General features: G+C 45.5%; 1 protein-coding gene across 1 annotated transcript in view; it reads left to right on the top strand.

Annotated features, from left to right (window-relative positions):
• The first annotated feature begins 1,861 nt into the window (after positions 1–1,861).
• Positions 1,862–13,328, top strand: part of LOC129345354 (alpha-2-macroglobulin-like) — an 80,279-nt gene continuing 68,812 nt past the window's right edge. The window contains exons 1-5 of the mRNA XM_055002473.1: positions 1,862–2,039; positions 7,065–7,248; positions 8,732–8,888; positions 10,040–10,092; positions 12,721–12,741. Of these exons, the coding sequence (XP_054858448.1) occupies positions 1,948–2,039; positions 7,065–7,248; positions 8,732–8,888; positions 10,040–10,092; positions 12,721–12,741 (507 nt within the window). The 5' untranslated portion in view covers positions 1,862–1,947. The remainder of the gene's footprint in view (positions 2,040–7,064; positions 7,249–8,731; positions 8,889–10,039; positions 10,093–12,720; positions 12,742–13,328) is intronic.

Raw genomic sequence — 13,328 nt, 5'->3', positions numbered from 1 at the left:
AAATTAACAAACCCTCTGAGGAGCGATCTCTGCAGGCTCTGTGTGGAGAGGTGAAACTGACCTTCGGCTCTGCCTTTTTAAACTAGGCTCCCTGGCTAACATTGCGTCTCCCTACACTTGACCATCCTTGTATAAGATGTTTCTGGTGGCTAAGCTAGAAGTGATGAATTACACTTGAATAGCAAGTGATCACTATGTGATCGAGTGGAGTGCAAGTGGAGCGTAAGTGAACAGGGAGGAATACATGTGAGTCTGTTCACTTGCCATTCAAGTGTAATTCGTCACTTCTAGCTTGGCCCTATGGCTAAAAAAAGACTCATTTGTCTTTGTGGCCCCGCAAGAGTCCCTGCTATTTGGAGAGCAATGTCAGCACAAATTGTGAGGAGGAGAGAAGCCTGGGACAGTGAATGGTTAGACACTTTGTTGACAGATCCTCTAATTAAAACACTCACCTTTGCTTTTGCTCAGCCTTGGGCCACATCCAGAAATCAGGTGAAGGCTAGGTTATCTCACAGAGGAAATTGCCTAACGGAGCTTTTATTTGACTATCTGTGGAAATGGCTTGCTCTGAGGCAACCTCATCTGTCTGGTGTTGGAAAGGAGGCTGGCTAAGTTTCTCCTCTGGCCACCCTCTTGGATGGAGTTGCAATTGTGCTTATGGGCAGGCAGCACTGCGATAAATTAATCCATGCAAGTTTAAAACGAGTCCTTTCCAGGACTTTAATATTTTGCAAATAGATCCTCTATTATAACTCTGGGTCGAACCACCTGCAATCTGCATGGCATGTTGGTTTTGGCCTTCGAAAGCTCACTGGCCCATGCCCTGCGGTTCAGACAGTGCAGTTTGCATGACCCACCCGCCTGCCCTCCCACTGCATCTGCACGGAGCCTGCTATGGTTGCTGCCCATTTCACATCCTTGTAGGAACTGCCTCCTCTTGTCACGGTCTCCAAGAACAGGGAAGCGAAGTACCCCGTCCACCAATTAAATGGCCCTCTCTTGCGGTGAAGGGCAGAGTGAGGAAGGCTTGTAGGCTGTCAAATTTGTCTGAACCGGTAATCCCCACCAGGTGAATGGAAGATTTTATGCCTCGCACAAGCTGCCTTGTAACCTGGAAATGGGTTCCAATCGTCCCTTCTGTTGGTGGCATCTGTAGAATTAGCGGCAGCGCCTTTTTGGTGGGGGCTCTGTTGCAGTATGTGGCTATTCTGCCTGTGCAGCATCCAGTGCCTGAACTGTATGTTTTTCCTTGCTTGGCCACCCTTGGCAATGCTCGAGTGGATGCTCAGGATGATTGGAGGGCAGCAAGACCTTGGCAGCACCTGTCCTTCCCCTTCTGGTGGGAGAGAGGGGCAGTTTCGTCTATCACCTACCAAAACTGTGCCAGACCTTTGGGCAGGGCACTGCACATTCTTCTTTTCTGTTTACTGGGGCAAGGAAAGAGTGCTGCATAGGGGTCCAGTGGGATCTCATGGCAAGGAAAATTGTCCGTTCCAGAATTATTTGTCAGTGTAAGGTAATTTATATCACAGAACTTGGTGCCAGCCTCACCCACGTGCTTTGTGAGGAATTTGCTGGAAGGAATCCTGGGCAGAATAACCAAGTCCTACAGCGAAGCATCTTTTTCCTGCTGATGGACAAGTTTGCCTGCTGGAGCCCCGTCTCCCTGCAGCGTGACAGGTTCAAGCGCAGGCCCATCAAGGAAGCCCTTTCTTCTGCTGCTTTCCCTTTGCCAGGGAACCGGCTTTGTGTGACTCAGAGGTGAAGGCTGAGGTTCCCTCTTCTCTCCAGAGAGTCCCTCCCAGCCCCCAGCCTTTATCTCACATGCTGTGCAAGCTATTTGCAGAGAGCCGGTATAAAGAGGCTGGCAGACTGGTGCCTGAGGGAGCAAGAAAGGGCACAAAACCAGCCTCTGCCCCACTTGTGTGCCAGCTACCTCTAAGCAGCATGGGGAAGGACCAGTTTGCTGTGGGACCGAGGATCTTGCTCCTTCTCTTGTTCCTGATTCCTGGAGAGGCTTCATCATCGACCCCAGAACCGTAAGTGGGAGGGCTAGGGACGGGCTTTGTTTTCTTGTCCTTGTTTCTCACATGGGGCCAAGCTAGAAGAGATAAATTACACTTGAATGGCAAGTGAACTCAGAGCCGAGCTACAAGTGACGAATTACACTTGCTTGGCAAGTGAACAGACTCATGTGTATTCCTCCCTGTTCACTTGCCATTCACTTGCACTCCACTTGATCAAGTAGATTGCACAAGGAAGCCATTGAAATGCACAAGCATAAGCAAAACTTCAACAGGAAAGAAGAGACTTTAAGAATGAATAGAGCATGGTTTCCAGTTCTGAAAAACACCAGGCTAACAAAAGACTCTACAACCCACAATAGCCCTGCAGAGAAGATTAGCATATCAAGCACCAATCCATATGCTCCTCAGGATACAGTGAAGCCTCCCTCCATTAGCATTCCACACCCTGGGAAACTCTTACAGGATGACACAACCCAACCCACCTTTGTGAGTAGATATAAATCACCTGCAAACATCTCCTCCACAGTTTGACACTGAGAGATCCCTGTCTTTCGGTGATACACCTCTGAAGATGCCAGTCACAGCTGCTGGCGAAACATCAGGAACTACAATGCCAAGGCCATGGCAATACAGCCCGGAAAACCCACAACCACCATCGTTTTACGGCCATGAAAGCCTTTGACAATATATCGGAGAGCAAATGAATGACAAGTGAACAGGGAGGAATACACGTGAGTCTGTTCACTCGCCATTCAAGTGTAATTCGTCACTTCTAGCTTGGCCCATGGCTCCATTCTGCTAACTTCCCAGAGTGAGCTACGCTGATGCTCTCTCCACACCGCTTTACAGAGGGGGATTTTAAACACAACATGTTTAACGTGGAACTCACAGCTCAAGATGTGGTGCAAACTCTCAAGTGGTTTTTTAAAAGAGTGAGGCAAATGCAGGGAAGAGAGTTCTGTCCGTGGTTATTAACCGTAATGTAAGAATGTCAAGTTCCCCACTGGATTAGACCAGTGGTCCAGCGTCTATTGGCCAACCAGCTGCCTAGAGGGCCAACAAACAGACAGCTTCCTAGCTCTGGCATTCAGAGAATGACTGCCCCTGGATGATGAATGGAATAGAAAAACTTTAGATAGCACCCTTCTTTTAAAATTTAAAACCTTCATATTTGGAGAACAGCCACGGTGTACATTTCTGGCCATACCCATATTTTTATTTAATATTCCAGCAGGCTGTCCATCCTGAAACTATTGCTCATCAACTTCACTGACTATCTTATAAAATACTGTTAAGGTACACCGGTCAGATTGCATCATACGAACCCTCCTTTTTCGCCTCTGTGCTGGGAATCTTGTTGTGCGCAGGGTTCTTCTCTCCATTGTTGGCGGTCCTGCACTATCAGTAAGGAATTTTGGCAACAAATTCTATATCAAATCAAAATGATCAACCCCAGACAATACTGTTTTATTCTTGCAGTAACTCAAATATACCAAATATTTTAAAAGAACTCATTGCGGTGCTTTTAACAGCTGCCAAAGGGAAAGACACCAATCTCCAACAGTAAGCCAATGGTGTGTAAAAACATGGGAATTTCTTATATTAGATAAAATATCAGATAGCGTTGCGCGCTCAGGAAACCATGGACCTCAAACGAAGTTGTTTGGAAAATGGCATCTTTTTTTAGACAAAATGGCTCCTAACCTAGACAATCAGACAAATTGTAAAAGGTACCAACTGTATGAGATTTTTTTATACCAGTAAATTAGGATATTGCTTCTCAACTCTTCAGTAATTATACATGTTAAATATCTTTAACATAGTAACATCAACGTTCTATAATATTCCAACCCTCCTTGCGTACATAGTAACATGTACTATTTAATTGTTGAACCTGTACTTCTTTGTATTTTCTTTTTCAAATAAATATAAAAAGTCTTTAAAAAAAATCAATTAGTTCCCTGAGTTCAAGTATTACAGGAAAGGGGGAATTTTTCCCCAGTCCATTCCCCCCCACTCATACATAATTGTATAAACCTCTGCCATGTATCCCCTTAACTATCTTTCCTCAAAACTTAAACTTAAGACCATCTAGTCTTCCCTCACAGGAAAGGTGCTCCAACCTCTTAATCATCTTGGCTTATCTCTTCAGCACTTTTCCAGCTGTGCAGTCCAGCTGTTGCTGTATCTTTTTGAGATACAGTAACCAGAAGTGCACACATTACTCTAGTTGAGGCTGCACCATAGATATATGCTTTTATAATATTGGCTGTGGTATTTTCCGGTCCTCTTCTAATAATCTTTTTCACATCAGGTGTACACTAGAATTGTCAGCTCTGGGTTGGGAGATTGCTAGAGGTTTGTGGGGTGGAAGCTGGAGAGGGCAGGGTTTGGAGAGGGACCTCAGTGGAGTATAATGCCATAGAGGTCAGCCACTTTCTTCAGGGGAACTGGTCTCTGTTGCTTGGCGATCAGTTGTAATTCTGGGAGATCTCCAGACAGGAGGTTGGCAGTCCTAGTGCACTGAACTGATATTTTCATTATAATCCCAAGATCTTTCCCCCTCCCACAGAATTCATGGATGATTCCGCACACGTTGGATAATGCACTTCCAATCCTCTTTATAGATAATTTGGAATGGATTTTTTCATGTGCGGAACAAAAAACCCACCTCAAACGATTGATAAAGTGCATTGAAAGTGCATTATCCAACGTGTACGGAATCAGCCCATATTTAATTTGTGGAATTCACTGAGAAAAAACGTGGTGTGATAGTTAAATGGAACCTCTGTCTTGAAAAGCAAATTATCTGTGAGCACCACACACTGAGTGTCATGTATGCCAGCACACCTGCCATTATTGTATTCTGCATTCTGTACTGGTCATTACTGTTTTGCTAAAGGTCATCTGAGAATGACTTAACTGCTAACATAAAATGCAGGAGAGCCGGTGGGGCCTCTCCGTTATCTGTTGAAAATATGTACTTTCACTTTTACAGCGAGTATCCTTGAAGGCGAGCTGCTAGTAGTGAACGTTGGATCTTTTCCCAGAGACTGGGATATTTTCACTTTGTGCTTCATTTAGTCTAAACTAATCAGTTCCCATGTAGCTGCTTTGGGGTTTCATGTCAGAATGTCAATGGACCCCAAAGGGCAGCAAGTTCCCCTATAATTAGTAATGGCTTTGTTTGAATTGTCACTTCTGCCAATTGCCACCTTTGTGTGAACCCCCTGAACTGTATGGATCTCATTAAAGTTGCTTCATCTCGAACACTTGTGTGTTAATTCTGGAGAGCTTGAAGGGACCTAACTGCAAGAGACTGACACTGAGAAACAGTAACTGGGCTGAGCTGTTGCTCTCCAAAGGGCATCCAGTGGGTCTCTGTTGACTGACGGATTGATTGAGTTTATTTTTATCTTGCCCCCCATCCAAGGAACTCAGGATGGCACACATGGCTCTCCCCTCCCCCATTTTCCCATACAGCAACCCTGAGAAAGAGTTACTGGCCCAAGTTCACCCAGCAATCTCCATGGCTGAGGAGGGTTTTGAACCCGGGTCCTCAAATGCTAGTCTAGCACACTCAACACTACACCATGTGGGCTCCTCTTTTGGAACCGATCAGACTCTTCACAGCAGGATTGTCGTCTTTTTCTGAACACAGGCATCCATTGACTAAGCCGCAGAACCATTTCCTCAGCTGCTCACCCCATCAGTCCTATCAAGTGGTAGGTAGAATCCCAATCAGGTCCCTGGATTTCAGACACAGAAGCATAATCAGAGTCTCCTTTGTCGCTTGGCAGAAAAACATAGACGAGTGGATGACAGCAATGGAGTTGTGTACACAAAGTCTCGAGCTAATGGTAAATTTGGTATTCACTGTATGTACAGAACATCAGCCCTTTAAACAACATTTCAGAGAGAACTGGGGGAGGCAGGGACATCACAGTGTCAAGGGCTGTTTCCACATGGTTTACCTTCCCTCAGAATGACCCGGAACATTGCGCAAAAAACGCGGAAGATCGCGTTTTCTCGCACGAGATTTGCTCGATGTCACGCAAATCTCGCATGAGAAAATGCGATATTCCATGTTTTTTGCGTGATGTTCCGGGTCATTCCGAGAGAAGGTAAGTCGTGTGGAAATGGCCTAGGTCAGGGTATGTGCCTAGGAAGAAGTGGTATCTGTTTTCTCTGGATTCCTGATCACACTAAGGTGTGTGTGTATATCTAGGACCTATGCACACCTTCCAATGAAAGCACGTAGGTCAGGGCAGAGACGGCAAAGCCACCACCCCGTCATGTACATACACACCGGTTCGCCTTAAAACATTGTGCATAAGGGGCAGAAGCTCCTTCTCTGTATGACTCTGAGAGTGGCACAGTTACTCCTGCCCATATTTCCCTCTATCAGTCTGCAAAGACACTGCAATCCGGGTGGGAGCTTCTGCACCCACTTAGCCCTGGAGTTCTGCTCACAGACCTCTCCGTAAAGTGTTTCCAATGAGGGCAGAGAGGCAGTGGTTTGCGAGAGTTCTTTCTTGCCAAAGGCAACAAATATATGTTTCTTTCCCCACCTCATGGTTGTTTAAACTGGAGTGGCTGGTTTTTAAAGCATTTATACAAACATGCAAATCTTATTCACCAGAGACAAAAATGGAATGAATGTCATCTCATGCACACACCCCAAAAAGTTATCGTATTCCAGTCACAATTTTCTTTCTTTCTTTCTTTCTTTCTTTCTTTCTTTCTTTCTTTCTTTCTTTCTTTCTTTCTTTCTTTCTTTCTTTCTTTCTTTCTTTCTTTCTTTCTTTCTTTCTTTCTTTCGTTCGTTCGTTCGTTCGTTCGTTCGTTCGTTCGTTCGTTCGTTCGTTCGTTCTTTCATTCTTGCTTGCGAGCTTGCTTGCGTGCGTGCTTTTCTTTCTTTTAGGGAAATAAACACTGGGACAATAAACGTCATTTTTTTCTGTCATGTACATCCTCCTACTTTGTCACAGCAAACCACTCCCAGATCCTCCAATGGGACTGTCTTTTCCTTTCCAGCCAATACCTGGTGTTGGTACCGTTTCTGATCCATGCTGAGACCTCTGAGAAGATCTGTGTCCATCTGAGCCACTTGAATGAATCTGTGTCTCTAAGCATCACTTTGGAATATGAAGGACAGAACAGGAGCTTGATCGATAACGTGTTGGCTGAGAAGGACTTCTTTGGGTGCATCCCATTCACAGTTAGTGCCTGCGCATTACTTCCATTTATGTTCCTATCTGAAATTACCCACTAATTTGGCAAAGAAACAAGCTACCATTGCCCTGAAGTCACTCAGCAGAGTCAACTGTATATTCTTAGTTTGGTTTCATTTTTACTGTGCCTTTTCTCCACAGCAAAACCCTTTTAAAATTAAGTTTTCTTAAAAAAAAATTACTGTGATTGACCAGTCACAAATTTGATCTCTGTTTAGATATTCAAGAAAAAAACAGGGCAAAACTACAGTGAAATCCTAAGCAGAGTTACTCCAGTCTAAGCCCATTAAGCTCAATGGGTTTAGACTGGAGTAACTCCACTTAGGACTTCACTGTCACTGTGAGAGACACTGGGCTGCCATGGAAAACTGCAGCCTTGTGTCTGAAATGTGTAAAAGAATTGTCCAGTGATCTGACATGGTATTTTGCATTGACAGGTTCCTTCCATTGGCAATCAAGTTCTTATGTATATTTTATTTTCTATAACTTGTTAGGGTGAGGAGTATATAACTTGAATAAGTACAGTTATTTTTATGTTTCGATGATTTTGAAGTTATTTCCTTAAGTTACCTCTTGTCCCCTTAGTTACATTGTTTTGCTCCTAGAAATAACAACTAAGGGGGGGGGGGGGTTTCTGAAGAAATTACAAGGATAATTATAGCTCTGTATGCATGACATACCGATGTACAGGGCCAATACATGAAGAGGGGGAACAGGGCCAAGCATGCCAGCCCTGCCTCTCCTCTGTACATTTCCCACAAAAGAGAAAAGGATCCCTGCATGTTCAAATGGCGTGCACGTAGGCTTTGTACCTGTGGACAGGAATAGTCAGAAACAAATGTGAGCATGATGAAGATGCTGAGGAAAGAGTAGAGGCGGAGTGCTCAGCCCAAAACGTTGGCCCTGTACACTGAGAGGTCATGTGATCTGATCTCCCCAAATCCACTCTCAAGAAGAGGACAACGTGGATGGGCAATGCTGGGCAGTTGAACAAGGTAGCATTTGGAGCAGTTCTGATTGGAGGTAATGGAAAACACTGGACACCAAACAGCTCTAACTCTCTCTTTTTAAAAGAAACCTGATGTGTTCCTTGTCTATAAAAAATGCCTCATCATTGAAACAGAAACTCTGATGTCACAAATTAAAAAGGATGGGTGTTTTTTTAAAGGTGGGGTAAATCAGTTCTCCTGGTATGGAATGGTATACTTCTCCCCACATCACCAACTAGTATATGGTAGACTGGGAAGGGGATCGCATTGTATAAGCGACAACAAATTGTGCTTTGAATGTGTGGAAAAGTTTGATTTTCCTGTGACTTTTGGAAAGCTTTTGCATTTCTCCCCATCCATCAGCAGTCTTCAGGCTAGAGGACGTATCTGTTTTGAATCGCCCTTACAACTACTCGTTAGCCAGAAAACGGCCATTTGAAGATCCCAAGCCCTCCCGCCTTCCCCCTCTTCTCTTCTGCAGGTTCCCAGGTGGAACGGTTCATCTGTAGTGCTCCTCAGAGTGGTGGTGAAAGGGCCAACACACGAATTTAGAAGCCAAAAAACGGTGCTGGTCAAGAACCTGGAGAGCCTGGCCTTTGTCCAGACTGACAAACCCATCTACAGGCCAGGGCAGAAAGGTAAGCAGGTGGCTCGAGTGCGGAAATGAATCCTGTACAAGCTTTTCGATCCTTTGATAAATCTGTGGCACAACTTCCACTTGAGTCCCCCTCTTGGTGGCTTTCCAACATCCAAAGGCAACGTGAGCCATAAAAAGAAGGCAGAGACAACAAAAGGAGGCGCCTAAGAATGTGCACACGGATCCCTTCCTGAAATCCTCTTAAGTGCAGATACCGCGGATGCTTGAACCTGGGTCCTTCTGCCGCCATGCTAAAAGTGATGAATGACACTCGAACGGCAAGTGAACAGACTCACGTGTATTCCTCCCTGTTCACTTGCACTCCACTTGCCCGAGTGGAGGGCAAGTGGAGGGCAAGTGGAATGCAAGTGAACAAGTGGAGTGCAAGTGAACGAGTGGAGGGCAAGTGGAGTGCAAGTGAACAGGGAGGAGGGCAAGTGGAGGGCAAGTGGAGGGCAAGTGGAATGCAAGTGAACAAGTGGAGTGCAAGTGAACGAGTGGAGGGCAAGTGGAGTGCAAGTGAACAGGGAGGAATACACGTGGGTCTGTTCACTTGCTGTTCGAGTGTCATTCATCACTTGTAGCTTGGCCCCATATGTGACGTATTTCTGTGAACGTCTGTACATGAGACATCTTACACAGGGATGCTCAAGTGTAGGGAGATGCAATGTTAGCCGGGAAGAGTAGTTTAAAAAGACACAGCCAAAGCCTCTGTCAATTTCACCTCTCTACACAAGGGTAGCTTAAAAATGACAGATTCAACAGAGATCGCTCCTCAGAGGGCTTGCTAATTTCATCTTCACCTCCCCGAAGGCTTGGGCAATTTCATCTCCCCTTTATGGAGGCAAAGATGAAATTAACAAACCCTCTGAGGAGCCATCTGCACTAGCTCTGTTGTTTAAAACTCCCCTCATGTAATGAGGTGAAATTGACAGAGCCTTCTGAGAGGCAAAGATGAAATTAACAAACCCTCTGAGGAGCTATCTTGTATAGAGAGCTGAAATTGACAGAGCCTTTAAACTTCGCTTCCTGTCTGTTGCGTCTCCCTATTACACTTGAGCGTCCTCATGTAAGAAATCTTCTGTAGAGAGACTCTGAGCCATGCAGCTCAGACAAAGCTACAAAATAACATTGAAATTCTTTCTTTCTCAGTTTTGTTTAGAATAATCTCTCTGAATGAAGATTTCCTTCCTCTGAATGAGAAGGTAAGCCTCATCTTGACATCACAGCAGCATCCAGAATAATTCACAGAAATATCTTTTGAGCTAGGGTTTTTTTTTTTTAATCAATGGAAATTAGAGACAGGGCTTTTCTAGTGGTGGTACCACTCAGTCCAGGGCTTTTTCCCCCCAGCTAGAACGTGGTGGAACGGAGTTCTGGAACCTCTTGAAAATGGTCAAATAGCTGGTGGCCCCGCCCCCTGATCTCCAGACAAGAGGGGAGTTTAGATCGTCCACTGCGCTGCTCCAGTGGCACGGAGGGCAATCTAAACTCCCCTCTGTATGGAGATCAGGGGGCGGGGCCACCAGCCATGTGACCATTTTCACTAAGAGCGATTTAAACGTTTAAAAACTCCTCCCTTGTTCCAGCTGACCCAAAGTGACATCATTGGTCCTGGGAGTGTGTGCGCACTTTGCGCACGTGCATGTGGTACCAGGGGCACCACCTCCTGCCAAGAGTTGCCCCCTGTGCTGGCAAGCCACTGAGTTCCACCACCTCTTTTCCCAGAAAAAAAGCCCTGGCTCCGTCTAGAGTTGAAGACGTGGTATGGAGGTTGACTTGGGAGGACCCCACACATGCTGCTCCTGTAGCCTAGACCTGTGGTCACTGGCCACTGAAACATTCCTTTTTAAAAACCAGCCACTGAAACATTCCTTTTTAAAAACCGGGCCTGTAAAACAGAGCTATTCCACCAGGCTGATGCCAGGTGGTGCCCCCCCCCCCGCCGTGGAGGAGGGGTTAAACCATCACCCCTATGTGAACACAGATGCTGTTACCACACTCATTACTACTCCATGTATTTGCTCTGGTAGAACTGCTGTACCATGTAATGCTTTTAAATGTTTTAAAATGTACCATTTAATGCTTTTAAATGTTTTTAATGATATGTGATATTTGTATTTTGTTATCCGCCCTGAGCCTGCGAAAGCGGGGAGGGCGGAATATAAGTATAATAAATTAAATTAAATTAAAATGTACATATGATATTTATATGCATACATGGTAAATGTACACTCCCTCTTCTAAAAATTAATATCCCTCAAGGAAACGTCAGCATAAAAAAAGAACCAACAGAGCTGCAATTTCTAAAAAGAAGACTCCTTTTTATATTAAGTCCCAATCCCCTGATCAATATTTCAAGTTTAATGTCAGAATGCAGCAGTAAATCAAATTTTTTCGGCAGCTATAAAGTCAGCTCATGAGTCAAAAGAATCCAGATGATCTCCTGATTTCCAAGTAAAAGTGAACCTTCGCCCACATCCCAAATGGTCTTTGTATGCTTATGACAGAGCCAGAATTAATGGCAACAATGACACGCAATGTCAGACCTAGTATGTATTAAGGGTCTTAATGTGTCAGACAGGATGGGGGGCTGTGAATAGCTGAGATGCTTCTGTTAAGTTCTGAGCAGCAGATGGAGGGCAGAAACAGAGCCCGAAGGAGCAAGTAAGGAGGAGGAGCGATGGGGCCCTGGCGTGGATGTCCCAGGCTAGTCCAATTTCATCCCGTCTCACCTCTGTTTGTCTTGTTGCCTTGAAAATCCCAAGAGGGTCACCTGACCCTGCTGTGACCTGATAGCACCTTATGCCCAACAGCGGTGGAGGTGCAGAAAGAGCGAGGGGGCTGCTTAGCAAGTAGAGCAGCCGGCAGACAGACCTCTGCTGAGACTGGTGCAGGTACAGTCAGAAAAAGACCACAATGGGATTGGGCGTGAAAATAAAGCTCTTCTGGGGTTAACGTAGTGTGGCCCTCGTAAATTAATACACATGTCCAAGCAGTTCTCAGGAATCAAGTGGTCCCCGCCCCCCCCCCTCCGCATTGTGCACTCCTGTCTGAGGTCAGGCCTGAACCTTGCAAACTGGCTTCCACACATGCAAGCAAACAAGAGTTGCCAGCCTCCAGGTAGTTTGCCTTGTTGTTTGCTACAGCCTCCAGGTAGTGGCTGGAGATCTCCTGGGATTACAATTGGTCTCCAGGCCACAGAGATCAGTTCACCTGGAGAAAATGGCTACTTTTGGGGGTGGACTCTATGGAATGCTGCCATGCCAAGGTCCTTTCCCTTCCCAAACCCCACTTTCTCCAGGTTTTCTCCAGGTTTCATCCCCCAGGTCTCCAGGAATTTCCCAACTTGGAGCTGGCAACCCTAAAGCAAACTCTTATTGGGTGTTCAGAAGGAGTTGCCAAGTTATTACTCTCCCTGGCAGAAGCTCCGTCATTAACTCCAGGCTGGGAAATTCCAGGAGATTTGGGGGTGGTCGATAGGAATGGGAATGTTTGTGGAGAGGCAAAACCGCCGTGTGGTATAATGCCCTCCAAAGCAATCAGGGGACGTGATCTCTGTAGCCTGTAGATCAGTTGTAATTTTGGAAGCTCGCCAGGCCTCGCCTGGAGGTTGGAAACCATAACCAAGGACCAAACAGTCATTGTCAGGTGTGAAGTGCAGGTTTTTGCCTCACAGACACCCCCCCCCCCCAGGATTGGTACCTGCTAATGGGCGAAAAACTAAGCTGTTGTCAGGGAGAGCGGCTGAGGGGAGCCCAGAATTGCTTTTAGGTGACTTTAGTCTATTGCTGGATTATCTCTGATTTCTTCCTCTGTTCTTCTCTCCACAGTTTCCTTTGGTTTACATCGAGGTAAGTGAGTAATTTCTCGGGCTGCAATGGCAACTTCTGCCCAGGGGAGATCACAAAGGACCTTTGTGGGTACAGAGAGAATTACAAAAGGTTCAGCATAAGACTCCAGCCAAAGAGATCCTTCTTGAGTTCTTTTGCTCTGAAATGAGGACCCTAATTAGACACTACAAGTAGTGGGGGGGGGGGGCTTTGGGGTAATCAATGGGGGGGAATTAGGAAATTCCCCCCAGTCCTTGTATCTTCCCTTCCTGGTTTTCAAAAGCCCTCTGGGTGTGGCACAAGCTAGTTCTCCTCCTGATGTGAATTTGCCTTCCGTATCCTACCAGATTCTGAGCACCCTCAGCCCTCACCTGGCTGTTTTTTTTGTTTTTCCAGTTTGTTTAGTTTATATATCTTTCTCCCAACCTGGGGAGCCCCTTTACAATCTGTAGATGGCCCCCAGTTTTTTGTTGTTTTTGTTCTGCACACAGGGCAGAACCAGATGGACATTAGACGGGGTTATAATAATAATAATAATAATAATAATAATAATAATAATAATAATTTATATACTGCCCTTCAGGACAACTTAATGCCACACTCAGAGC

This window comes from Eublepharis macularius, chromosome 18 (genome assembly GCF_028583425.1).
Source record: "Eublepharis macularius isolate TG4126 chromosome 18, MPM_Emac_v1.0, whole genome shotgun sequence".
Taxonomy (NCBI): Eukaryota; Metazoa; Chordata; class Lepidosauria; order Squamata; family Eublepharidae; genus Eublepharis; species Eublepharis macularius.
The sequence above is the reverse complement of the archived record's forward strand: the minus strand, read 5'-3'. Positions and strand labels throughout refer to the sequence as shown.